Source organism: Barbus barbus (assembly GCF_936440315.1).
Source record: "Barbus barbus genome assembly, chromosome: 21".
In the NCBI taxonomy this organism is placed as follows: domain Eukaryota; kingdom Metazoa; phylum Chordata; class Actinopteri; order Cypriniformes; family Cyprinidae; genus Barbus; species Barbus barbus.
Genome location: NC_136749.1, coordinates 13,331,378 through 13,357,231, shown reverse-complemented (window position 1 = coordinate 13,357,231; position 25,854 = coordinate 13,331,378). Strand labels below are relative to the sequence as shown.

Sequence of the window (25,854 nt, the reverse complement as noted above, 5' to 3'; positions counted from 1 at the left end):
AGTGGTCAAACACCAGAGACCTAAAAAAACAAGGGCTAATTGTATGTTTACAACACAAAGAAGAAATAAGTGTTTTGGTTAACCAAGAGAACCATGTTGGTGGGGACATCAGTGAAACCTAATATATTTTCCATATCAACACTGAATGTAGTATACATTTGCAAAAGTTTTACATTGAGCTAAATGTTATTAACTAGTGTAAAGGACTGGTTTCAGGTGAGTTTGGGTGGTGTGAAAGATAAATGATGGCCTTTGATGGTCAGGTAGGCTACATGAGTCATATCAGTTGGTCAAAAGTGTTTTAAAATGGTGTGTAAAAGGCTCAGAAAACCAGTATGGGATACTATCTATAGAATGTTAGTTGGACCGCATATTGTGAAGTAATGGATATTTTTTTTCCCCCTTCCAGTTGACTCAGTCGTGTTGTTTTGCATTAAAAAGCACATATTTGCTGTGTGTTATTTTAGATCTTCAAAGAATTACCTAATACCCAAGGCATGTGTTTTACTTTGACTTCTTTTGGGAGTTACAGCACCGTGTGTTTTTTTGTATTTTTTATGTTAAGGTGTTGTAAGATTTCCATGTGCAAATTATTGTGTGTGATTTCATCCTGCCTACCACAAATGTTTGCAAACAACTTATTTTTTTGCAATAATTTAATGGACAGTTTCAGTTAAGTTCACCAGGGTCAGAGTGTAGCAGGAATGCAGAGGTTTGGTCATTGTTGCACCTGGAATAATGCAATTTTTTGCAGAATGCTTTTCACTAGCCTATAGGTTAGTATAGATATGCTACAGTGTGTGTGATGCTACAGTCTGTGATGCTGTCATAGCAAATATTTACAATAATCAGCAGGAATTCACAGTGTAGCACTTGTTTAGCGACCAAAACAAGTGGGTGTGCATGTTTTTTTACCACATATAAGGGTAGCTGAGGCATAATATGTAATTATTTTAATGTTTTTTTAAGTGCTGTGTATATATTTTGAAAACATTTTAATGTTTAAGTTGCTAAATATTTTTATGGAATATAAATTATTCTTTGATGAATAGAAAGTTTCATTTAGTTTAGTTGATACACACACACACACACACACACACACACACACATTTGATTTTGTGAAAAGTGGGGACATCCCATAGGCGTAATGGTTTTTATACTGTTCAAACTGTATGAGCTATTGCCCTACACCTAAACTTAGCCCTCACAGGAGACTTTCCCTCCCAAAAACTCACTCTGTATGATTTATAAGCGTTTTGAAAAGTGGGCACATGGGTCAATGTCCTGAAAAGTCACCTTCACCTTGTAATACCTGTGTCATTATACAAATTTATGTCCTCATTTGTCACAAAAACGCGCGCGCGCGCACACACACACACACACACACACACACACACACATATATATATATATATAGTTAATGTAGTCTCTCAAAATATATGCATGCATAATTATAATTATGCAAATTAGCAAAATGTTGTTTAAAACAACTTTAGATGGCATATTAACATGACACAGCAGAAAAAGCTGTATGTTTTCATGCAACTTTCATTTAAAATAGTTATTTTGTGTATGTGTGGACTTTGTGTTCACTACCCCTATCAGTTCACAGATCATACTTCCAAGTAAAGCTGATGCACACTGATCAGTGTCTGATATGTGTCATGCTGCTGACTCTGTGTTGTTCATGGGAAACAAGAAGGACATTTCAGCAACGTGATGAGTACAGACTTTTTGTGGTTCAAGATCATGTAAACAAACACAGTAGGCATCTTTAAACAAAATCATATATATTTTACAAATTTGGACAGTAGTGGAACAGTGGTGAACAACTGTAAAATCAAACAGATTCAAATTTACATCCACATGATCATACACTCCCTTTTTACATTTTTTTTTACACAGAAATCATTCACACTTTTATCAGCAGCACCAAACAGTTTATCTGTACTGTAAATCTGTCTCACACACACACACACACACAGAGACACACACAATACACAAGAAGCACATCTCTCTCTCTTTCACTTCACCCAGCAATTGTAATCACATTTACTGTAACACCTATTTCACAATGCTCGTATATTACAGTGTGACTTTATGCTACATTGTTTCAGGGGTGAAATAGTCTTTTACAGGAACACTGGACAGGACTAGGGTTGGTGGCGGGAAACTGGTTCACAGTTGAGATGATGGAACATCACAGGTAAGCACTGAACTACTGTGGCCGCAGTGTAGTGATACTCGCAAAATGCAAAAACTTTACCATTTGTGTCTGAATAACTTGCTGTAAGTACTGTATGATTCCACAATACTTTATACACCTGTACATAAAGCATACAGAGCTATTTTTTTTCTTTTAATTATTTGTTTGGTTTTCCAGTAAAAATAACATCCATAAAACTAAATAAATTTACTCAAAAAGCATATTATGATTTTTTTTCAATATGTCTTGGGAAAATATTACTTTTATGATACTTGCACCATTGCCAAATAGTTTGGGGTCAGTAAGATTTTTGTTATTAAATTGATCAAAAGTGACGCTAAACACTGTTGAATAGTTAGGGGTCAGTAAGAATTCTTTTGAGAGAACAATGCGTTAATAAAAGAAATGAATACATTTATAATCATTTTAAACTAATTAGTATATAGTATAAAAATTATATATCAAATAAATGTTGTTCTTTTGACCGTTCTATTCCTCCAAGAATTCCAAAAACAAAACTTATCACAGTTTTCACAAAAATATTAAGCATCTTCAACTGTTTTCAACATTAATAATAACAGGAAATGTTTCTTGATCACCAAATCAGCATAACAGAAAGATTTCTGAAGGATCATGTGACACTGGAGACCGAAGGATTGGCTGCTGAAAATTCAGCATTTGTTTTAAATTGTGATAATATTTTACAATATTACTGTTTTTACTGTATTTCTGATCTTGATGAGCAAAAGAGACTTCTTTCAAAACATTTAAATCTCACTGGCCCCAAACCTTTGTTCAGTAGTGCAGTAGTGTGTATTTTCTGAAAACAATATTAACACATTCTTAAAAAAACACTTGATAAGCTCTCAGCAAATTTGAGATATTTTTCCTGTAAAGCAAGGCAAAATACTTATTATAAACATGACTTTAAGCATTTTTATGTGTGTTCACTTTATCGATCAATATGAGTATGGTTTGGTTGTGTAATTAAAAATAAAACATCTAGTGCCCTTGACCACACGTGCCAACAAAGACATAACAGTCAGTTACGGTCCATTTAAAGTCTCTGATTGTCCTTGCAACTGATTGTGAAGGAGCTTTCTTTTTGTGTTCTTAAGGCTCAAGTTCATACTGAATGCCAGTAAGTAATGAACTGATAAGAAAGTGAGAGGTAGTGCAACACTGAAGGAGGGAGTAAGCGAAAGAAGAATATGGAAGACAACAGTTCAGCAGGGAAGGGTGGGCCAGATGGGCAAAAAATTCATAATAAAAATCTTATTTTTCACTCAAGGCTTTTTCTTTGTCATCCTCATCTCTATTCCAGTGTTCTTGTGGGCTGCAACAGACTGTGGACTAGATCTCCCAGCATGCACTGCTGTGTCAACACAATGTGGGAAGCATCAGACCTCCACGTGTCCCTGAGTGAGGTGTGTCCTGAGCTGCTTAGCTGCATTTACGATCTTCCGCTGATGACCGAGAAGATTCACTCCTAGAGCCTGAACATCCCTGAGAGAAAAGCGATGCATTATACTCACAGCACTCAAAAAAAAAAATTATTTCTTTTTTAAATAATTTATAAAAAATAAATTCCTCTATTATGTATGAATATGTTGGACAAACTAATATAAAAAGCGTGTTACAACTTACTCCATTGTGAGCATGCTCACTCTTTCCAGACTGTGGTACTGCGCTCTCTCAAACGCATCCTTATACCGGTCCATCTTTAGAGCTGTCAGCCAACCACCGACTGTTGTTACTGTTGAGAGGTCAGTAGGGGTGGGGCTTAAGAGTGGCTGGGTGGGACTAAGAAAGAGGAGAATATTTTAAAAGATTAAACACAATATTACCTGTTAATAGTAGGTGATAACTTTAGTAACTCACCGGCTGTGTTCAGCCTTCAGGGAGGCAGGGTGGCGTATGAGACGGTCAAGAGACGACAGGAGAGAATCAAAGCCTGGCCGGTCCTGTTTGTCGGCCTGCCAGCACTGCAGCATCAGAGAGTGAAGAGCTGGAGGACAACCGTTTGGAGCAGGTAAACGGTACTGATCCACCACTGCCTTCATCACCTAGCGAAAGAGCGAGAGGATAAACACTTTCTACAACCTTCTACAGCCTGGTTTAGTTAAAGGTGCTGTATGTAAGTTTTTGACTCTACTAAAGCATAAAAATACCATAATATGTTTGCAGATATTTAAGAAACATGCTAAGTTAACAAACTTGTTTATCTGAAAAACAATGCTACAGTCAGTTATTCTCCTTTGAAAATGTGCGTTCTGGGCCTGAATGTCGGTCTGTGTTTTGGTTTGTGAAACCCGCCCACACTGCCAGTTTACTCAATTGTATTTCGGCACCCCAGGCTGCCAGTTGGCGAGAAACACAGCGAATTTCATTTCAGTCATCGTCATGTGCGCTCTTCTGGTTGGTGTCGTCAATCTGGCAACCTGCCTGTGCCTCAAGTCTGAGGAGGAGGGGCCGGGTGAAAAAAACCCTCTCCAATATTTTGAATTTGGAGCCTTTAAAGTTGAAGCACATAAGTCTTTGGTCGCTGTTATATAACTTGAGTCAAAAATAATAGATACCAATCATGCAAGAAGCCAGAATGTTACTATGGTTACCATGCTGTCAGTCTTCACAATTTCGGTAGTGTTTCATGTTTTGGACACACGTATAATGATAATTTAGGGGATTCACTCCCGTATTTAAATACAGTTGTCACTCCTGAAATTTTATAGTGTGTATGTGGCCTTAGTGAAGTGTTTAATTGTATAAGACAAGAGAAATACAAAAGAGAGCAGACAAGAGATTTGGAGGAAAAGGGAACTGAAAAACACTACAAACTGAGTTAGAAAAGAGGAATAAGATGGGAAAAACATTTCGTAAGATGTTTGCACAATGCAAATGTTTTATATCATAATTGCATCATTCACTTCACAGGGTTTTAGTTCAAATAAAAATGTTCAAATACTCTGCAAATCAAAGTCTTAGTGCTTGGTGCTTAGTTCGTGTCTTAGAGCTCTTTATTGAATCCTTTTTTGAAATCCCCATGAAGAAAAAGAATGGGAAAAATACTTTCAGATTCAAAGCAGCTGAAAAACTAGGCGCTTAAAGTTGTACTATTTAGTCAACGTGTGAATATACATTCACTGAGGTCATTAAATTTCTAGCTTTCTAGCTTTTTTCTGGGGATATTCCACAGGTATAATGGTTTTTATTCGGTACAAACACTTGATTCTATATGATTTACAAGTAGTTTTTTGTCATTGGGACCAAAAAATGTCCCCACAAGGTCAAAATTTACTGGTATTACTATACTTGTGAGGACATTTGTTCATCATAATGTAGGGAATACCAGGTAACCACACAGACACACACACTGTACTATACTGTGTTTTGTTTATGCAACTGCTAATGAAACGTTCTAATAGCTCCCTCTAGTGTACATTTGGTTCATTTAACTGCTTTGTGACTGCATGGGATGTAACATTTATAATGCTCACCTCTTGGTTGCTCATGTCCCAGTATGGACGTTCTCCATATGACATGACCTCCCACATGAGTATCCCAAAACTCCAGACGTCACTCGCTGAACTGAATTTTCGATGCTGGAAAGCCTCAGGAGCTGTCCACCGCACAGGGATCTTACTGCCCTGAATGACAGAGGGAATAATTCAATCAAACTCAACGACAACACAAAAAAACTCAGAGAACTGAAAATGAAATGAATTTACATACATCCATTTAAATAGTGTTTTGTACATTTATAGAAATCTTCCCATAACACACCAGTGAAGCAGTGTAGGTGGGCATGTTGTGGTCCAGACCCCTCATTAAACGGGACAGGCCGAAGTCAGACACCTTACAAACCAGGTTTGAATTCACCAGAACGTTCCGGGCAGCAAGGTCACGATGGACAAAATTCCTCTCTGAAAGATAACGCATTCCAGCTCCAACACCTCTCACCATGCCTACCAGCTGCAACACGCTGAACTGATCCTCGTTTTCCTCAAAAAACAAAAACAAAAAAAATTACAAATTTATGAATATGCATTTCTAATTTAATGTATTTTCCATACACGTTTAATGTAAAACATCTTGTCATTTTAAATAATGTAATATTATAAAGATAAAACAATATATTTTATTTATATAAATATAAATCATTTTATTTAATTTCCTGTCATTTTGTCTTATATAATAATATATTTTATTGACTTATTTATTTTAATAAATCTGTGATCATTTAATTTAACTTTTATTTTTATTTTACATTGTAATATTATAATTATATATAACATAATACTAATACATCTCATCCTGAAAAAGGCATTAGGGGGCTGTCAAATTCTGTGATAATTTAACAACTTTCATCTGGTCCTTTTCTAAATAATATTTAAAAATTTTACAGTGATATATAATACAATAATTTGTTTCATTTTAATAAACAAAAAATTAAATAGAATTAAATTTAACATCTTTCTATTCCAAGGCCATTCTCTGTGATAATTTAACTTAACTTTCATTTTGTTCTTTTTTTTTAAATAATATGTGACCCTGGACCACAAAACCAGTCACAAGGGTCAGTGTTTTGAAACTGAGATTTATACATGATCTGAAAGCTGAATAAATAAGCTTTCCATTCATGTATAGGACAATATTTGGCCGAGATACAACTATTTGAAAATGTGGAATCTGAGGGTGCAAAAAAATCTAAATATTGAGAAAATCACCTTTAAAGTTGTCCAAATAGGGTCCTTAGCAATGCATATTACTAATCAAAAATTATGTTTTGATATATTTACAGTAGGAAATTTACAAAATATCTTCATGGAGCATGATCTTTACTTAATGTCCTAATGATTTTTGGCATAAATAAAATGGATAATTTTGACCCATACAATGTATTGTTGGCTATTGCTACAAATATACTTCAGCGACTGAAGACTGGTTTTGTGCTCCAGAGTCACATATATGATAACATAAAAATGTATAATCATTTATTTCTTTTAAATAAATAAATAATTTAATAGAATGTAACATCGTGTTATTTGCTGTTACCCTGAGAAAGGCATCCAGGGGTCCATTCTCCATGAACTCTGTGATAATGCGTTCAGGAGGGGTGCGAGTGATCACACCTTCCAGTTTCAGTACATTAGGGTGGTCAAACTGGCCAAGGACTCCTGCCTCACTGAGAAACACATTCTTCTCACGGTCTGTCACCCCCCAACGCAAAGTCTTAACCGCAACCAGCACCTCTCTGCGACCTAGTGGCCTGTACCGGCCACGGGACACCTCCCCGAACTGAGCTAGAGAGAGAAATCCAATCATTAGAGTGTTCTCCATAATGCTTGCTTTATCTGATTTCTACACTTTGTAGAAAGCTGTTGTTATCCTGCCTCTGCAAAATCAACAAACTTTCAATACTTGCACTAACCAGCACCAATGACCTCTTCGATCTTTAGGTGCGAAGGGTCGATTTCTCGTGCAAATTCTTTGACCGCCTCACTGGGGTCTTCGTAAGTAGAGGGGTCCACGTAATATTTCACCCCACCTGAATGAATAACAACATCCACACAATGTTTAATCCACACAGACCATCTAATGACTGGTTCTGTGACAGACATGCTGCCAGGCGGCTCAAGTTTTCAAGCGGAATAAAGTAATACCACAAATATGTGCAGCACAGTCAGGACTACAAACATAAAAACGACTGACACGGCACATTTCTCATCCTTTGTCAAAATAGCTCAGTTCTCACAAACCCCTCTTAATTGTGGTGTAGACATAGTACTTTACTGAATCATAGCTATTACGTAATAGCAATAATTACAAAGTAGTCTGAATACAGCCCACTTTAGAAGCTGAAGATAATGTACATGTAGTGACTGTTGGAGAAATGTACGCAAGTATGCACTGCAGTTCACATATAAAGCTCTTACCTCTGTTGCTGATGTATCTCTGAAGTCTGTCGCTATAAGGGCTTTCTCTCCTTTTACTAGTGGACAAAAATGCAGAATAACAAAGACACAATAACAGTGATATTTTTAATCTACATATATTGCCTCTTTTTGTTATCTACATATATTGCATAATAGCTGAGGTAAAGAATTTTGATGTACATACCTTCGAAACACAAACACAGTGATGATTGCAATCACAACCAATAGAAACGCTGCTCCACCCATTATCGATCCAATCATTAGAGGAAGGCGATTCTGAATCTGCTTTGACTGTTCCTCTACAAAATGACAAAATGGCAATACCAAATGAAATTAAAGAAAAATAATAAATGAAAATATCAATATTTTTTGCACACAACTGTTCAAAAGTTTTAGATCGGTATGTTTTTTTTAAATAAAGGATCTTATGCTCACCATTTGATCAAAAATAACATTAATACAGTAATATGGTTGAATATGTAAAATATTTTCACAATTTCAAATGAAAGTTTTCTATTTTAAGTCTTTACTGTCACGTTTGGCTGCAACTTAAAGAGACCATTGTTCCTGAGACTACACTGCGAATTGAATAGCATAGGAATATGCTTTCAAATGTGTTGGCTAGAATGCTAAATGTGTGTGACATGCTGTATTCTTGGCCTAGTACCCATTGCTAGAGTGCTGAAGTAAATGGTGTGGCTGTAGGGTCCGTAGCCTCTCTCATTCCGGGCACGGATCTGGAAGGCATAGATGGAGCCTGGAATAAGACCTCCAACTGTCACTGTGTTAGTTTCACTGAACACGCTCATAGCACTGTCCTCATCAGACCCCTGCCAGAGAGACAAAGCACCATCTATTTACACAATCATTACATAACGGTTTATATTGATGTAAAGGGATAGTTCACCTAAAAATCATTTACTCACCCTCATATCATTTCCAGTGCTATTTTAGTATATTTATATACTATTTTTTCATTTTAATTTTAGATTGGTTTAGTGTTTGTTTTTGTTGTGCTTTTGTCATTTTTATTACTATTTTTTAATATTTTTATTTAGAACATTATTTACTCACTACACCGTTTCCAGAGTTATTATTTATACACTAATACAGTACCTGTTTTCATTTTAATTTTAGTTTACATTTTAGTCATTTTATTATGTGGCATCATTGTTGTTGTTATTATTATTATTATTTCTCTATTTAGCTATTTTTCTATTCAGTTCAGTTTTATTAATTTTAGCATTTAAACAGGTTTTAGATAGTTTCCTAGGCAACTTAAAAAAAAGTTGAAGTTTAAGTTCCTTATCTAATATTTATATTTCATTTCAGCTTTTTTTTAAATACTATTTTAATAGTTTATTAGTTTGGGATAACAATAACATCACTGGTCATTTCAAACCCATATAACACAAAAGGATTGTACTAATCACACTTTTCAATGCAATTCTAAACGAATAGCTCACGCAAATATGAACATTTTGTCATTATTTACTAACCAGTATATCGGTTACGGTGTTAGTCAAGTATTGTTTATATAGTATTTTTTAATATTTTAAGTTCGCTTTTATTTTGACATTTTCAGTTTTTATTTTAATTTTAGATTACATTTTGGTAATTTTCTGCTTTTGTCATTTTTTATAGCTTGAGTTTAGTTTATTTCAGTTGTAGTACTTAAACTTGTTTCAGTTATTTGTACATGTAAGTGTGGCTTAAGCATTCAAAGTGTAGGTTTTTAATCTAATAATTCTATTTTATTTGAATTTAGTTTGATAGTTTTAGCTTTAGTTAACAATAACAACACTGGTTGATTTTTAGGAATGTACTGATCACACTTTTCCATGCAATTACGCAAGTTTTTTGGGTGATCTATTCCTCTATAGTAAAAAAAGCAATATATTTAAAATGCATTTATTGCATACTAAGTATAGTTCAAATCTATTAACATATATACTGACATATCCCTCGAGACTTACTGATATAACAATTATCATTCAACTTGATTTAGAGTACTACTTGTGCACAATGCACATTTCTTAATATCAAGCCTAAAATGTGTTTTAATGTCACTATTAATTAGGATTGTATGATTTTTTAATAATATCGGTCTTTAAATGCAACATTTTTAAGTGTATCTGAAGTATACTTGCAATAGTTCCACTTTAGCAGGGTTAAGTACATAAATATTTAAATGTATTTGTTGTATACTTAGCATGAAATAAATATATTTCAAATACATTTTAGTATATTTATTTTCACTAGGGCCTTTAATACTGGGCTACCAAACTGAACCAGCTTCGTGGAGGGCCATAGCCCATAGATTTTAGCTCCAACTCTAATTAAACACCTGAACCATCTAATCAAGGTCTTCAGTACTATTTCAAATCTAAAGGTATGGAGACGGGTATTTTGGAAAAGGACTGCAGTGGTCCTCCATAAGCTGAGTTTGACACCCCTGCTTTAATATTTAGCATAAATCAACAGTACTGACCTTGTCGTAGTATCGGAGCTGGTATTCCAGGATGTCACCGTTGGGCCGGTCCGGCTGAGGCCAGGACAGTGTGATGGAGTCATGAACTCTGTTCAACTGGTGCAGCATGGGGACCTCAGAAGGCACTGTAATTGCACATGTAATTATAAGAGTGACCACACGGGGGCTCATCACTTTATAATAAGCAGCTACTTTTCTACTGCTCTGAATGCTTTAGATATTCACTGCCATCCTCATTATAAATGCTGTTTATTTGTTAATAGCAATAATACACACGTGTATTGACATGCAGGTCCAAATAAGCTATTTCCATCACACTTTGGTGCGTGTTTGACGGTTAGTTAGATATTGCTGAAACCTCATCCGTGTTAATGTTGTCATGAGTTAACCATTCTCCACTCCCTCCCTCTTGTGAAGCCCCCTGACCCCCTTCGTCTCAGCTGATGTCTCCGTCTGTTAATCAGTCATGTGGAAGCACACGGATAGGTGACTCAGTCCTGTTCAATTGGCAGCACCCACGTATTAAATAATGGTAAAGTTGTGTAAACTAGTCATATACAGGTCTGCAGAATACATCTGAGCTTGAATTATTACTAAAGATAGAAAAGAGAGAGAGCGAGAGAGGGGGATGTCTGAATTGCGCCTTTGGTTTCCAAAGTTTCTGTGGGCTGCCACATTGATTATACTCCCTCCATTCTTCATCGCTTTCCGTCTCTCTTGTTGCTTTCTTGACCATTATATGAAATGACAGCATATCGTGACCCAAAGCCACCTGGGTCCAGAAAGCAGATGAAGAAAAATTATGAACAGAAGAGAGAGAGAGAGAGAGAGAGAGAGAGAGAGATGGATGGAAAGACAGACCGTGGGGAGAGGAAGTGGAAAGACAGGGGTGGAGGACGACTAGACATAGTGACAGACGCAGAAAGACACTGATACACTGAGCAAACAGTTTGGTGCACACACATACTGTGGATAGTCCCAGCATACATTTGCTTTTCTCGTACCTGATTGGCTGGTGGTGAAGTTGATGCTGGCGAACTGAGGTGGAAAAGGGCTCAGCGCTGACACTTCATTTATTGCTTGAACCTGTAAAACCATACAAAGCTCATATTGCAGCTACACTCTTCCATGCACATAAGCTGCATTAAGGCATAATCATGAACATTGTGTGGTGAATATTTCTCAGGGTAAGTTTATTTATGTAGGTCAATTTCTGTATAGGAACTTACACTGCCGTTCAAAAGTTTAGTTTGGTAGGATGTTTCTGAAAAATGTCTTTAAAGCTCACCAAGGCAGCATTTATTTGTTCAAAAATGAAGTAAAAACAATAATATCATGGAAAATAATAACAAGTCAAAATAACAGTTTTCTATTTTAATATACAGCATGTTAAAAAGATAAAAGCTGTGATAAAAGCTATGATATATGATAAAAGCTGAATTTATGTGAAATAGAAATATTCTGTAACGATGGAAAAGACTTTATAGACACTTTTAATCAGTTTATGCATCCTTGCCGACTTAAAGTATTAACTTCTTTTAAAGTTAAAGAAATTAAATTATTAAAATATATTACTGACCCCAAACTTTAAATTATTAAACATGTTTGCAATTTTTGAGAACAGAACAAATTAATTAAATTAATTAAATTGACTTATTTTAACAAACAATCATCAATAGCATGGAAAGTTGTCACAATTTATAGTAAATATAAATATATATTAGTTCTGTCAATCAATTTTAAAAAATTAACTAATTAATCACACATTTTTCTGAATTATGATTATGAATCGGTTAATCGCATATAAATATAATATATTTATACAGTCATAATTTCATACTTAATCTCCAAATTAATGTAGAATCAACATAAAGATGGTACATTTTAAATATGTATTTAATGGCATATTTTTTCCAAGTAGCCTATTATTAATAAAGACCAGTATCACTGATACCAATAAAGCTATTGGTATTCAAATACATTTTCCTTCAATTCTAACCATAAATTATAGCCATTCAACATCATAATATAATTGAAAGACATTATTTTTGATGCACATGACGTGAATCTGACACCTAATCTTCTTAATCTTCTCCCTAATCTTACGGTCATTTATGCCGTAATATTTATGTATTTATTACACAAGGTCACTCACCACAAATGGTCTTTTCGAAAAGATTTTTTGTGTTTTAGACAACTCAATGTGTAAATCCTGTTATTCTATAATTTTATTCCACTATGAGACTCTGTATGAACAAAGTGCCTGTAGGTAATTACCTGTATGAGGTAGGTGACCCTAGTAAGCAGGTTTTTGAGCGTGACCCTTGTCTGTTTTAAGCCAGTTTGAGAAGGGGAAAAAGTGACAGTATCTCCACACCAGGAACACATGCTCGGTGGCGTGTTAGTGGCAGAGGGGCAGATTCGACACACCACCCCGTACCACACTTCACTCCGTCCCCCCATGTTTGCAGGAGGTCTCCAGCGCAACGACACCCCGCCCTCTGAACTCTCATACTCCCACGACAGAGACGCCGGCGCTGATGGAGAGCCTGAGAAAGAAAACCTGAGGTTATTCACAAACACTGTCAGTGCTCAACAGCTCCTGAACCTTCTAATGATTAGCCTCTAGAAACTAGAATGGAAACAGAAATTAAACTTTGGAGGGATTTGGTTAATATTTGGGTCATTGACAAATGAGTACCAATGATAAAGAAAAGAAAAAGAAAAAAACTTTTCTTTTGTTTTTCTTGGAAATGTAATTTGTATTCATGTCAGTTTAATAAGTAAAAAAAAAAAAAAACTATTTTCATCAAAATGTTCAATTTAATGACTCGTCAAGTAAACATCAAGAATGGACACCTTGAATAGATCAGTGAACAGATCTTATCATTCATAATCATTATCTTCAAAAATATTTATTTATAATTATTATTATTTTTAATCATTATTATTATAATTTTTCTTTTTCAGTCACAAGGGACTGCAGGGGTCCTCTCTATGACATCATTTTCTGTTTTCTGTTTTTTTTTTTTTTTTTGCACGTTGTTCACACTAGTCGGACAAGACTTTTTTGAAAATGAATAAGTAGTGAAGCAGTTTTGTTGAGATATTATTTTTCCAAGAAATAACAAGGTGCTTAACAAGGTTTTCTTTTAAAAAATGTCAATTTCTGTCATTATGATATCAGGACAGCTGTTTCATCCTAATATATATATATATATATATATATATATATATATATATTTTTTTTTTTACATTTTATTTATATATTATTCCATCACATCAAGGCTAAAAGTCACTTTCCAAAACATCCCCCTCTATGTTCCTCTTGTGGAGCGAGCTGCCAAGCTCAACCCAAACTTCTGAGACCATCATAACTTTAAATAAGTAGCTGAAGACTCTTTTGCAAACATTATCCACCCCACAGCCTTAAACCAATGCATTTACCAAAAAAGAAAAAAACCTCTTCTCCAGCTTGCTTCATAATTTAGTTATAGTAGTTATAAAGTAGCAAATAAACTTGTCATTGTATATTGTAAACTGCCTCTGCACCCCTTTACCTAAATTCAATTCTTCAGACCTATGTGCCCTCTAGAAGCTTGCGTTCTGCAAGTGAATGAAATTCATCATCGTACAGTCTACATGCATGTTGTACCCAAGTTTATTAGACATGCAGTGATCTTATAGGATTGATAAATCATGCAGTGTGTCTCGGGCTTAATGGTACTGTCCTAGTGAAAAGCTGTTACCTAATGAAGTTTGCACATTTTTATGCTAGTATATTGACAATGATTGTTTATCCTTTGCATTATCTTCTTGCATATAGCTAGTTGTGCTCTTACTTGTGCAGGCGGTGGTGTTGGCATCAGTGGGTGCGCGGTAGTAGCCACTCCGACACTCGCAAAGTTTAGACCCTTCTGAACTGGTTCTGCTGTTAGCTGGGCACTCTGTGCACGAAGCTGAGCCAGCCACTGGTTTATAGGACCCGATTGAGCACGCTATTGAAAAGAGAGAAAAGAAAAACATTATAATTATGGCACAAGATGCACTCAAGCTGTTTGGAAAGTGTCAGATTCCCGCTTTGGAATTCTGTCAATTACACCAGGAACTGGATGCCGAATACAGAAGGGCCATATAATGATCCAACTGCATGCAGCGACTGGCAAATGAAACATAAACTGTTGCAAAGAGAATTGTAAAAACAATTAGTTTCAAACACACTCAATTAGTGGGTGCAAATTTAATAAGCAAGGTTTATTGTTCTCTCAGGCACATTTAGTAAGATGTATAATTACCAAGAAAACATGGAGCAAAAACATTGACGCTCAGCTTGATTGTTGGTATTCTGACAGGATGTAATTCAGTGAGAAATTGTAACATGCCACATGAAAAAGACATAGATTTGAAGCTCTTCAGTATCACTCGCCACCCAATGATATAATTACTATGACCCTGAGACCTCTGATTGGTTGAGAGACACTGCTTCATTGGACTGTTTGCCGTTGGATATACTCAGCAGCTGTGAAAGACTTCAACCTTTCATTGGAGATCGATTGTGACCCAGCTTGAAACTCAGCAATGACCTCCATCCTTTCAATTGTGTGGCCACAGAACAAACCACAACAAACGCAATATGAGGTACATTGGGGAATCAATATGTTTGCATAACCCACACGGAAATGTCCAAATGAATCAGGCTTATCAAACAATATAACCGCTGAGTCACAGAAGAGCCTGTATTGTAAGACTTGTGACAGGAACGCTGTGATTTGTTGAAGTGCTTTGTCACAGAAACCCTGTGACACTATAACGCTTTAACATAATTAGGGTTGATAGAGTTAGGAGTTTCTGTTTCATTCTTGTCAGCCTTGAAGTTCTCACAAGTCCTCTGCCCTCGAGTGAATAGACAGGTCAGGCACGTATAACACATTTAAAGCACTTCAAAGGGAGACAGTAAGAGAAGGGAAGAAAGAGATTTCAGTTTGGAGAACGCTAAAAGGATTTTTATGTCCTCGATTGTCTGTCAGATTTGATATTCACTCCTAAACACTACTGTGAGAAGTGAGAAAGAACGAATGAAAGATGGGCGTCGTGAGAGAAAAGAAAGAGAGCGCTGTCCATCTATCTTTCATGTGGTTGGATTATATTATCCAATGTAGCTGTGACAAAAGACATGTTTTAGCTACAAAACTTCCTCACTCGTCAGACATCTCCTACACCTTTCAACATTTCTCTTTCTCCTATTCACACTCCCCATTCACCCGCTTCAATCACTTTCTCATTTCCTTCTCTAGCGGCCACTATTTAGCCACAAGGCATCTAGTTTCCTCATAAAAAAATAATTTAACACATTTATGGCTGTTATTAACTGGCCCAGATTTCTTATCAATTAATGAGATTGCATCAATTTGATACATTTGCTGATATGCAGAAGGCACAAAAGATATTTTCATGACATGCATGTCTGGCATTAGAGTAAATATAAATATATATACAGTCATTTTTATGTGTTAGATTTACGTGCCTTATCATGAACAATGACAAAATGATGCTGTTCTTGAGGAAATCCACGGTAACCAGTGTTGAGAATGAACGGGTTAAATGTTTTCAAGAGACTGAAATATGTTTGAAATATTTAATCATAATGTTGTTTACAGCCTTCTTTCAGTCTTTCTCCATCACATGACAAAGTGTGTGGCTTGGCTTAGATACTGCCAGATAACTCACGCTGATTCTAGAAAGCTGATTCTATTATGAATTTCTCAAATTTGATCAAATTGTCAGAATCTCACATGTTTGACACACACACACACACACACGCTACACACACACAATTAAAAATACAGTAAAATTTATAACAGTCTTATAAAATATTACAATAAAATAACTATTTTATATTTTAACATTTATTATGATCAAGTTTGAAAAATTGTGAACAGCTGTGCTACTTAATATTTTAAACTGTGATATATTAATTTAAAATAGAAATCATTTCTAACATTCTAAATGTCTTGAATTTTACATTTTGTATAATTATGAATCAATCAGTTATATAATAAGTTACTTTCAATTACTTTTATTTGAACATATCTTTGCTAATATATATATAAATAAACTATTATATAATTCATTATATTTGTTATACATATATATATATATATATATATATATATATAATTTTGCAATTACTCCCTCCTATATGATATGATATGATATTATATTATGAATTTACTGAAAGTGCATGTTGGTTTAAGCAGTTTTATGTGTGTGTTTGACAAATCAAGGATTCATCTAAAGGCATTGCTGGGGGAGGGGCTGTTCATGTTTAAACAGACCTTGCCTCAAACAAAAACAAAAGTGATGAAAAATTAAATTAGGGAACGTGTTGTATTCAGAGAGGAACTGAAAGAGACATTGAAAAAGATGCATATGAAGGGAAACTGTAAAGGCAAATGGACAGAGAGAGCGAGAGACCTCAGTGGAGTGTATAATTTGCCGTTGACATCGTACTTGGTATTTAGATCGCTGACCCAATTTCTCTCTCTCTCTTTTTCTCTCTCTGTCTCTCTTCTTCTCGTGGTTGCTCTCATTCTCTTTATTTGGCTTGCAGCATTCTGACTAAAGCACACAGATGCACAAACACACATAAACACATGAACACTCAAACAACAAACACAGTGACTGACACACAGCTTCAGAAACGGGACATAAAAAGGTATGCACTTGTTTAGTACTCTATCTCTCTTTCTCACTCTCGGGCTGTGCATCTCAGACCGCTACGTAGAAACCACCCTAGGAAATACATTTCTCTCTAATTAATCTCCATAATTATCCCATTTAATGTGAAATGATTTGCTTGTAATGCTCTGCTGGCTCTTGGCATTACACAATACTTTCGTTTTCTGTTAATTAGATTGTTCAGCAATAGCTAAACTGAAGACTGTCCCATCTGTAGAGGATATCCCATCGTTTGATAGTGGATGATTTGAGTATAAAACTAAATCATGCTTGCACAGAAAAAGAAAAAAAAAAAACAGTCAAAACACAAATTGCAAACTCTTTTGGCAGGACTTTCCTCTCACAAAACATTAAAAATAAAACATTCACAGTGTGTGCACTAGAGCCTGTGGAAATAAGCAAATATAGGCAATCTAATATTAACAAGCTTTTCTGTATGGCAGAGAATATGCTAGTATTTATAGCAACAGTTACTGTGCCAATATAATGTTTGTAACACATTCAGGAAACTCTCTGCACATTATAAACAACCTCATGGTCACCAGTTACATTATGGTTTCATCCCTTTAAGAGAATCGTATAAAACTGCTCTGATGCAAGATAAAATGTCACTGAATACCCTAGTGACCGAATGACAGGAATCAAGAGTCGCTTTTATGCTATTTGAATTGCCTTAGCAACATGGAGGATATCAATTTTGCATCAAATTATCGTCACCCCTCCATTCAAGGCTGCGATTTAGTTTATTATTAAGTCAGAAGTGGGAATGAGTCATTCTGCCTACAAAAACACTAATTTAACAAAAAAGGTTATTTATGCCCAGTATCTGGAAGATTCTGTAAATGACATTTGATATTAGGCACAAGCGGATAAAAAGATGGATGCTAAGCTGTCCACTATTCAAAAAAACATTTCATGTGTGGATGAGCAGGTGTAATTGTTTCATCTGCTCAGTCATGCTTTAACGATTATAGAATCTTGAAGGACAACTGAGGTCAAAGCAAAAGAACATTCATGTCTTTGGGGGCTTTGAGACTTGCTCTTTAGCGAACAACTCACTCAGACTCAAATCTGTTGTCTAATATCTACACATATGTCCAGAAAATATTTATACAATATTTCTTTCAATTTATCTGTATTGCTCACTGAATGCTCATTTAATCATCTTTACATTTAGATTTCATTTGCCGTCATGCAACACTCACTTAATCTTGAAAAGTACTGTTTTAATAACTCTATTAAATTAAATATTTAGCAGGTCTCAAAATTACTATACGTTATCACACTGCACATTATAATGTGATGCCCAAATTCACTTGTAGCATTTAGCATATTTTAGATTTAATTTTTTTATTTATTTTGGCAAAAAGATTTTTAATATTGACTTATTTGTTTGTTAGCATTAATGACTTTTTTAAATAGCTTTAGTAAAGATATCATAGGTAAAAAATAAATATTTAAAATAAGTTAATAAAATGGTGTAAGGTTTATGCTTCAAAGAAGAAAAATAAATCTGAAGACAAGTCTTAATATATTAAAGGTGGGTTATGTAATTTTTCAAAAACGCTTTAAAAAACTGAGTCGGGGCCGAGTACCAAAACAAACTTGTAGCCGTACTGTTATCAGCAGTAAGGGGCATGTCTACTCATGATGTGGAAGAGAGAGCGTTCAATGAACAGCCGAGCCGAGTGACAGAAAGATAGAGATGGCGGATAAAAAAACAAAAGAGGAAAACATCTGCGGAACGATAAGGCGAGAAGTAGGAACCATGTAAATATCGGATCAGCTTTCCAGCACTGGAGAGAACTCGAGGAGCGGAAGGCCTGCGATCAGACACCGAGGTTGCTTTGGTTCTTCTCGATAGGTTAGTAACACCGTGTCTACACCGGACCTGGCGCGCCGCAACAGCTAAAGTCTGCTTACACTGGACACAATGAAGCGACCGTTGAAAATCATTTGAAATTTGTGTCAGCACGTCATAAATAGAACGCGGCAGCAGTTTACTGTCGGGGATTTGTCGTGTCGAACCGCGCGGCATCCAGTGTAGACAGCATCACTGATTATAACGGCTTCTATAGTATTTTGTCGCACCACTTGCGTCCGGTGTAGACACGGCATAACATTGGTTTTGCTTTGTTTCACAGAACTAAGCGTTGCCTGGGTTGCGTAGGCTACGTGTGTGTGGGGTGGAGCTATCAAAATAGGGGTGAGATCCTTTTGGGGTAGGGGCGTGTTTGTTTTGGTGATTTCAAATATCAACATTGGCTTCCAGAAATCGCTTACTCCACCTTTAAGTGCATTCTAATTAAAATCTGTTTTTATTCAAAAGTTTTATATATATATATATATATATATATATATATACAGGTCCTTTTCAAAAAATTAGCATATTGTGATAAAGTTAATTATTTTCTGTAATGTACTGATAAACATTAGACTTTCATATATTTTAGATTCATTACAACACAACTGAAGTAGTTCAAGCCTTTTATTGTTTTAATATTGATGATTTTGGCATACAGCTCATGAAAACCCAAAATTCCTATCTCAAAAAATTAGCATATCATGAAAAGGTTCTCTAAACGAGCTATTAACCTAATCATCTGAATCAACTAATTAACTCCCAGCCTGGTTCATTACTCAAAACCGCAATCATGGGTAAGACTGCCGACCTGACTGCTGTCCAGAAGGCCATCATTGACACCCTCAAGCAAGAGGGTAAGACACAGAAAGAAATTTCTGAACGAATAGGCTGTTCCCAGAGTGCTGTATCAAGGCACCTCAGTGGGAAGTCTGTGGGAAGGAAAAAGTGTGGCAGAAAACGCAGCACAACGAGAAGAGGTGACCGGACCCTGAGGAAGATTGTGGAGAAGGACCAGACCTTGGGGGACCTGCGGAAGCAGTGGACTGAGTCTGGAGTAGAAACATCCAGAGCCACCGTGTACAGGCGTGTGCAGGAAATGGGCTACAGGTGCCGCATTCCCCAGGTCAAGCCACTTTTGAACCAGAAACAGCGGCAGAAGCGCCTGACCTGGGCTACAGAGAAGCAGCACTGGACTGTTGCTCAGTGGTCCAAAGTACTTTTTTCGGATGAAAGCAAATTGTGCATGTCATTCGGAAATCAAGGTGCCAGAGTCTGGAGGAAGACTGGGGAGAGGGAAATGCCAAAATGCCTGAAGTCCAGTGTCAAGTACCCACAGTCAGTGATGGTCTGGGGTGCCATGTCAGCTGCTGGTGTTGGTCCACTGTGTTTTATCAAGGGCAGGGTCAATGCAGCTAGCTATCAGGAGATTTTGGAGCACTTCATGCTTCCATCTGCTGAAAAGCTTTATGGAGATGAAGATTTCATTTTTCAGCACGACCTGGCACCTGCTCACAGTGCCAAAACCACTGGTAAATGGTTTACTGACCATGGTATTACTGTGCTCAATTGGCCTGCCAACTCTCCTGACCTGAACCCCATAGAGAATCTGTGGGATATTGTGAAGAGAAAGTTGAGAGACACAAGACCCAACACTCTGGATGAGCTTAAGGCCGCTATCGAAGCATCCTGGGCCTCCATAACACCTCAGCAGTGCCACAGGCTGATTGCCTCCATGCCACGCCGCATTGAAGCAGTCATTTCTGCAAAAGGATTCCCGACCAAGTATTGAGTGCATAACTGAACATAATTATTTGAAGGTTGACTTTTTTTTTGTATTAAAAACACTTTTCTTTTATTGGTCGGATGAAATATGCTAATTTTTTGAGATTTTTGAGGAATTTTGGGTTTTCATGAGCTGTATGCCAAAATCATCAATATTAAAACAATAAAAGGCTTGAACTACTTCAGTTGTGTTGTAATGAATCTAAAATATATGAAAGTCTAATGTTTATCAGTACATTACAGAAAATAATGAACTTTATCACAATATGCTAATTTTTTGAAAAGGACCTGTATATATAATTCTTATGCTGTCAAATGATTAATCGCAAATAGCAGTTTGTTTTTACATGATAGATGTGTGTGAACCGTTTATATATTATGCATATAAAATCACATATATTTTAAAAATATTTACATGTTTATATAATTTATATTATATATAAATATAGATATTTTATATATAAATATAAAATATTTCTTAAATATACACATGCACATGTGTGTCTATTTATATATACATAATAAATATACACAGTACACACCCATATATTCTGTACACACAAACTTTTATTTGGATGCAATTAATCGCAATTCATTTGACAGCACTAATTATTTTTATTTTTTTGCAGTGTAGCTGTCACTGTTGTCTCTCACTGGTCATAAATCACAATTCACATTCTTGACACGTCAGTTACCAAGCTCTTATAGCAATACAAGGCGAAAAAATGTGAGAGAAGTTCAAATCAGTTTGCTGCTAAAATGTGACATCAAATTTAAATGTAAATGAAATATGGAGCACCTGCACTCAAGAATATACATTACATAACACATTGAAACACTGTTGCGCTCAAAATAAAACTTGTTCCACACACGACTCCATCTGCCCATCTAGCATGTTCTGTATGATTTCTGCGTGCTTCAGTCTTTAACTCATGTCCACTACTATGTCCTTCCCTCTCCTCTTCCCTGTGGTTTCTGTCACTTGTTCCGCTGAATGGTCATTACATCACCGTGACCTAAATGTGTCACATCCCTCTCTTATCCCACTCTCTCTCCGTCTCCCCACCACTCTCGTCTTCAAGATATCCCAAAACTTCTTGTCTGATTTACTCGCATCGCCCCCAGAATTTAACCCCTTTCAGCTCTCCTCCACTTCTGCTGCATCTCTATCTCTCTTCCTCTCTGACCTCATTTCCTCTATTGGATAGACAGAAAAAATTTACTTGATGAAAAAGACAAGTTCGTCTTTGTTATTCCTCAAATTCTCACTCTTTTTTTCTCCTCTGTCAGCCAACAGACAATACAAAAAAAGAAGAAAGAAAATACTGAAAAGACGTGCCAACAAAATACCCACAGATATGCATATAATGCTGACAAAGTAACAAGAAACAACTGAAACACAACCCGACCACAAATGCATTTGTTGTTTATTTTTAAAGCTAATTATAAATACTACCGACTAAGTCCTTTGAGACATTCACATATTTCAAAGACAGTTACAGTAATATGATCATATTGTAAATCTATACTATCGTTCAAAAGTGTTGTGTTGTAATATTTTAGAAATCTCTAATGCTCATGAAGGGTGCATTTATTTAATAGAAAATGCAGTAAAAATAGTAAAATTGTGAAATATGATTACAATTTAAAATGACTGTTTCTATTTGAATATATCTTAAAATGTAATTTATTCCTGTGAGAACAAATCAGATTTTTCAGCATCATTACTCCTTCTTCAGTGTCACATGATCCTTCAGAAACCATTCTAATATGCAGATTTTTTCCTCAATAAACATGTCTTGTTAATAATAATGATGAACAGTTATGCTGATTAATATGTTTTGAACACAGCCATAATTTTTTCCCCACAATTCCTTGATGAAAAAAAGTTTAAAAGAATTTAGAAAAAGCATTTAATTAAAGCCGCAGTCTTCAAGTTTTGCCTCTTTGTCGCCATCTCTGTTTGAAACCTGTAATTGCAGTTATTTGTGGAGTTATTTTCTTTGCATGTGTTGTGCACCGGCACAGCTCCAGCGCGGATGAACCTAATGTTTTGATGTGTGGCTGTCAGTCACCGCATTGGTGTGGATATGCACTGTACTTCGGAATCACAAATTCTAACCTACGTCTTGGAAGTATGACCCAAATAAGAATTTTCACCAGATATTGTCATCTAAACAAGTAACAAGTCTGCCAATTTGTTCTGACCAACTGAGGAAAAAGTACAATAATCATGCTACCAATGGTGACTAAATCTAATGATCCGTTAACTCATATCACATCAAACTGTGCAAATGATTATTACTGTTATACTTTGTTCTCAAATTGTTAAATGTTAACAACATCAGCATTGCATGACGATGTGTATGTAATGTGTATTAGTGTTACATGTAGATTTCAATTTCTGTACAGTCTAATCTCTAATTGACATTCCATTTGAATTTCATATAAAGAAATTCTTTTAACCCAAAAAGCAAATTATTGTTCCTTAGAACTGGTTCTCTTTAAAATACAAAACTTGTGTAATTCCATGTAGGCTATCTGTAATCAGAAGCAAATTTAAAACTGGAATATAATCTAATATCAGTCACATGCATTGCATAAACACAATCCTTTCAGGATTACAATCCGCCATCAAAATGATGTTAATTCAGCTGCTGTTAATTATTCCAGCTGCTGTGAGAAAAGGCTATAAACGATCTGCCACCTGCAGCATCCTCACATGCGATATAGCCTACTAGCTGGGGCTTCTTCTTTATGTTTACAGATGTTATGACATGGCAGCATGCTCGAATTTCCTGCAAAAACCTACCCGTACCACTCAAATTAGAAAACTTTATTATACGCTTACCATTGTGTAAGAGGATAAGAAGATAGTTTTGAACACTGGCTGGGTATGTTGCTCAAAAATTGATTTAGCATTTTTAACCAAAAATATTAACGGACTGCAGCTTTAAAAAAATTTGTTTTGCATCAATATAAAAGTTTTTACTGTCAATTTTGATCAATTATTATTTAGTCTAGTGTGAATTTTTACTTCCCTAACTTAATCCTAACAGATAACAGGCTTTTTTTTAGTTTACCCTTTAAGAAATATTATTAAACAAATATTTTTCCAAAAGAGGACTGTCTTTAGATAACTCGTGGAGACAAATTTGTAACTTGCAATCACAAAACACAGTGCATGCAATACAGCACGTCTTTTGTGTCTTTAATTAGATCTGTGTTTATGGGCGCTTTCCCGCTTGTCTGAATACACCGTGTGTCATTTTCTGTCCATCAAATTCCGTTGATAATTAGCATGACAGGAAGCCCGCAGAGTTCTGATTCAAAGATAACTGAAACAACAATGACGCATGCACAATGAAATGATAAGGTGAGTGAAAGGGGGTTGCTGGTTAGACGTATTTGTCAAACGTTAGTGGATCATCATCAGTGCAAATGTGATATTCATGAGATGAATCAATATTCAATATTGACATAACCTAATATAAAATCTAAACAAAGTGCACTGAAATAAAATCTCTACAAATAAGCACACTGACTGTATAGGTTGTTGACAAATATTTTTTCAACATTAAGCTAAACTAGGTGAATGTATAAAGAATGTATAAATTTTAGGTGCTATGAATAGTCACTATTATTTGTTACCTTTCAGCATTTATCAAGTAAAAATCATGTAGAGATTAATATAAGAGCATGAAAACCATTCGTAAAAGAATTTTATTATAGAATTTATGGTTAAATTTAAAAATAAATTTTGTTGTCATGTGTTGGGTAAACAGTAATGCTTAAAAACTCTTTTTGCAGGAAAATATTAATAAAGACTTTGCTTTGGTCATGACCGTTTTTTTTTTTAATGTTAGAAATTATTTAGTCTCGCGTAGCAAGACCTCAGACTGACAGCTGAAGGCCTGGAATAGATGGCCGCTTTCATTGGCCAAGGCCCGCCCATGAGGCCGTTTGACCGACGTGTTAAGCAAGCAATCATAGTTCGTTTCGTTTAGCGTCACGTTTCAGGGTGTGGAAATGTCGTCGCAATAACAAACCGGTGTGTGAAACTCTCAAACGTATTTTAAAGATTCTATGCCGCAAACTTTAAATATTTTACATACTTTTGAAAATCCAGCGTTTAGTTGACCCTGATAAGCATTCGTCATCACATTTGTAAACACGACGGCTTTCTTCTTTCGTGAGGGGGTTTGGCGCCACGGCATCTCTGTTTGCCGGCGGACCGAAAATAAACGCGACACTGGCTTCTCCCGGAAATCCGGTTTAATTCAACCAGTCAGATGACGACTTCGTACCATATGCATCAGACGTTTAGCCAACGGTCCGTGGGCGTGATGTCTGAGGCTGAGACTAGAAATGATTCAATGACTCCCTCATAAAAAACTAAAAGATTTGTCACCACCTACTGACGTTACGATGTAATCTGCAAAATAAATCCCTGAATGATAGAGTGAGTAAATCTGAACAAATCTATTTGGTGAATGATTTCAAAGATTTGACTCACTGAGATGAATAAAAATCCACACCATTAGACTACAAGCATGTTTACTCACCTAAACATGATAAGCCATTATGAATGGGCTCATATCCCGTTCTGACTGAATCAGTGCACAAATCTTTTTGGCAAATGGAATCAAAAGATTTGAGTCACAACGATTAATCAAAACTCCCACTATTAAACTATGTTTTGTTGATTTACCTAAACAGGAAAAGACTTTTATTATTGGGATTATATTATGTCACTGAATGAATCAGTTAATAAATCTGAACAAATATTTTTAATAATAAAAAAAAACATTTCAGTCACTGGGATTTATCAAAATCC

General features: G+C 35.7%; 1 protein-coding gene across 1 annotated transcript in view; it reads right to left on the bottom strand.

The window, feature by feature from the left end:
* Positions 1-3,606: 3,606 nt before the first annotated feature.
* Positions 3,607-25,854, bottom strand: part of LOC306887518 (ephrin type-B receptor 5-like) — a gene marked incomplete at both ends in the record, with an annotated part of 117,358 nt that continues 95,110 nt past the window's right edge. The window contains 14 exons of the mRNA XM_079445303.1: positions 3,607-3,712; positions 3,854-4,009; positions 4,088-4,272; positions 5,704-5,853; positions 5,990-6,208; positions 7,262-7,509; positions 7,638-7,754; positions 8,143-8,198; positions 8,327-8,441; positions 8,810-8,972; positions 10,634-10,758; positions 11,638-11,719; positions 12,911-13,182; positions 14,476-14,631. Of these exons, the coding sequence (XP_079301429.1) occupies positions 3,607-3,712; positions 3,854-4,009; positions 4,088-4,272; positions 5,704-5,853; positions 5,990-6,208; positions 7,262-7,509; positions 7,638-7,754; positions 8,143-8,198; positions 8,327-8,441; positions 8,810-8,972; positions 10,634-10,758; positions 11,638-11,719; positions 12,911-13,182; positions 14,476-14,631 (2,150 nt within the window). The remainder of the gene's footprint in view (positions 3,713-3,853; positions 4,010-4,087; positions 4,273-5,703; positions 5,854-5,989; positions 6,209-7,261; positions 7,510-7,637; positions 7,755-8,142; positions 8,199-8,326; positions 8,442-8,809; positions 8,973-10,633; positions 10,759-11,637; positions 11,720-12,910; positions 13,183-14,475; positions 14,632-25,854) is intronic.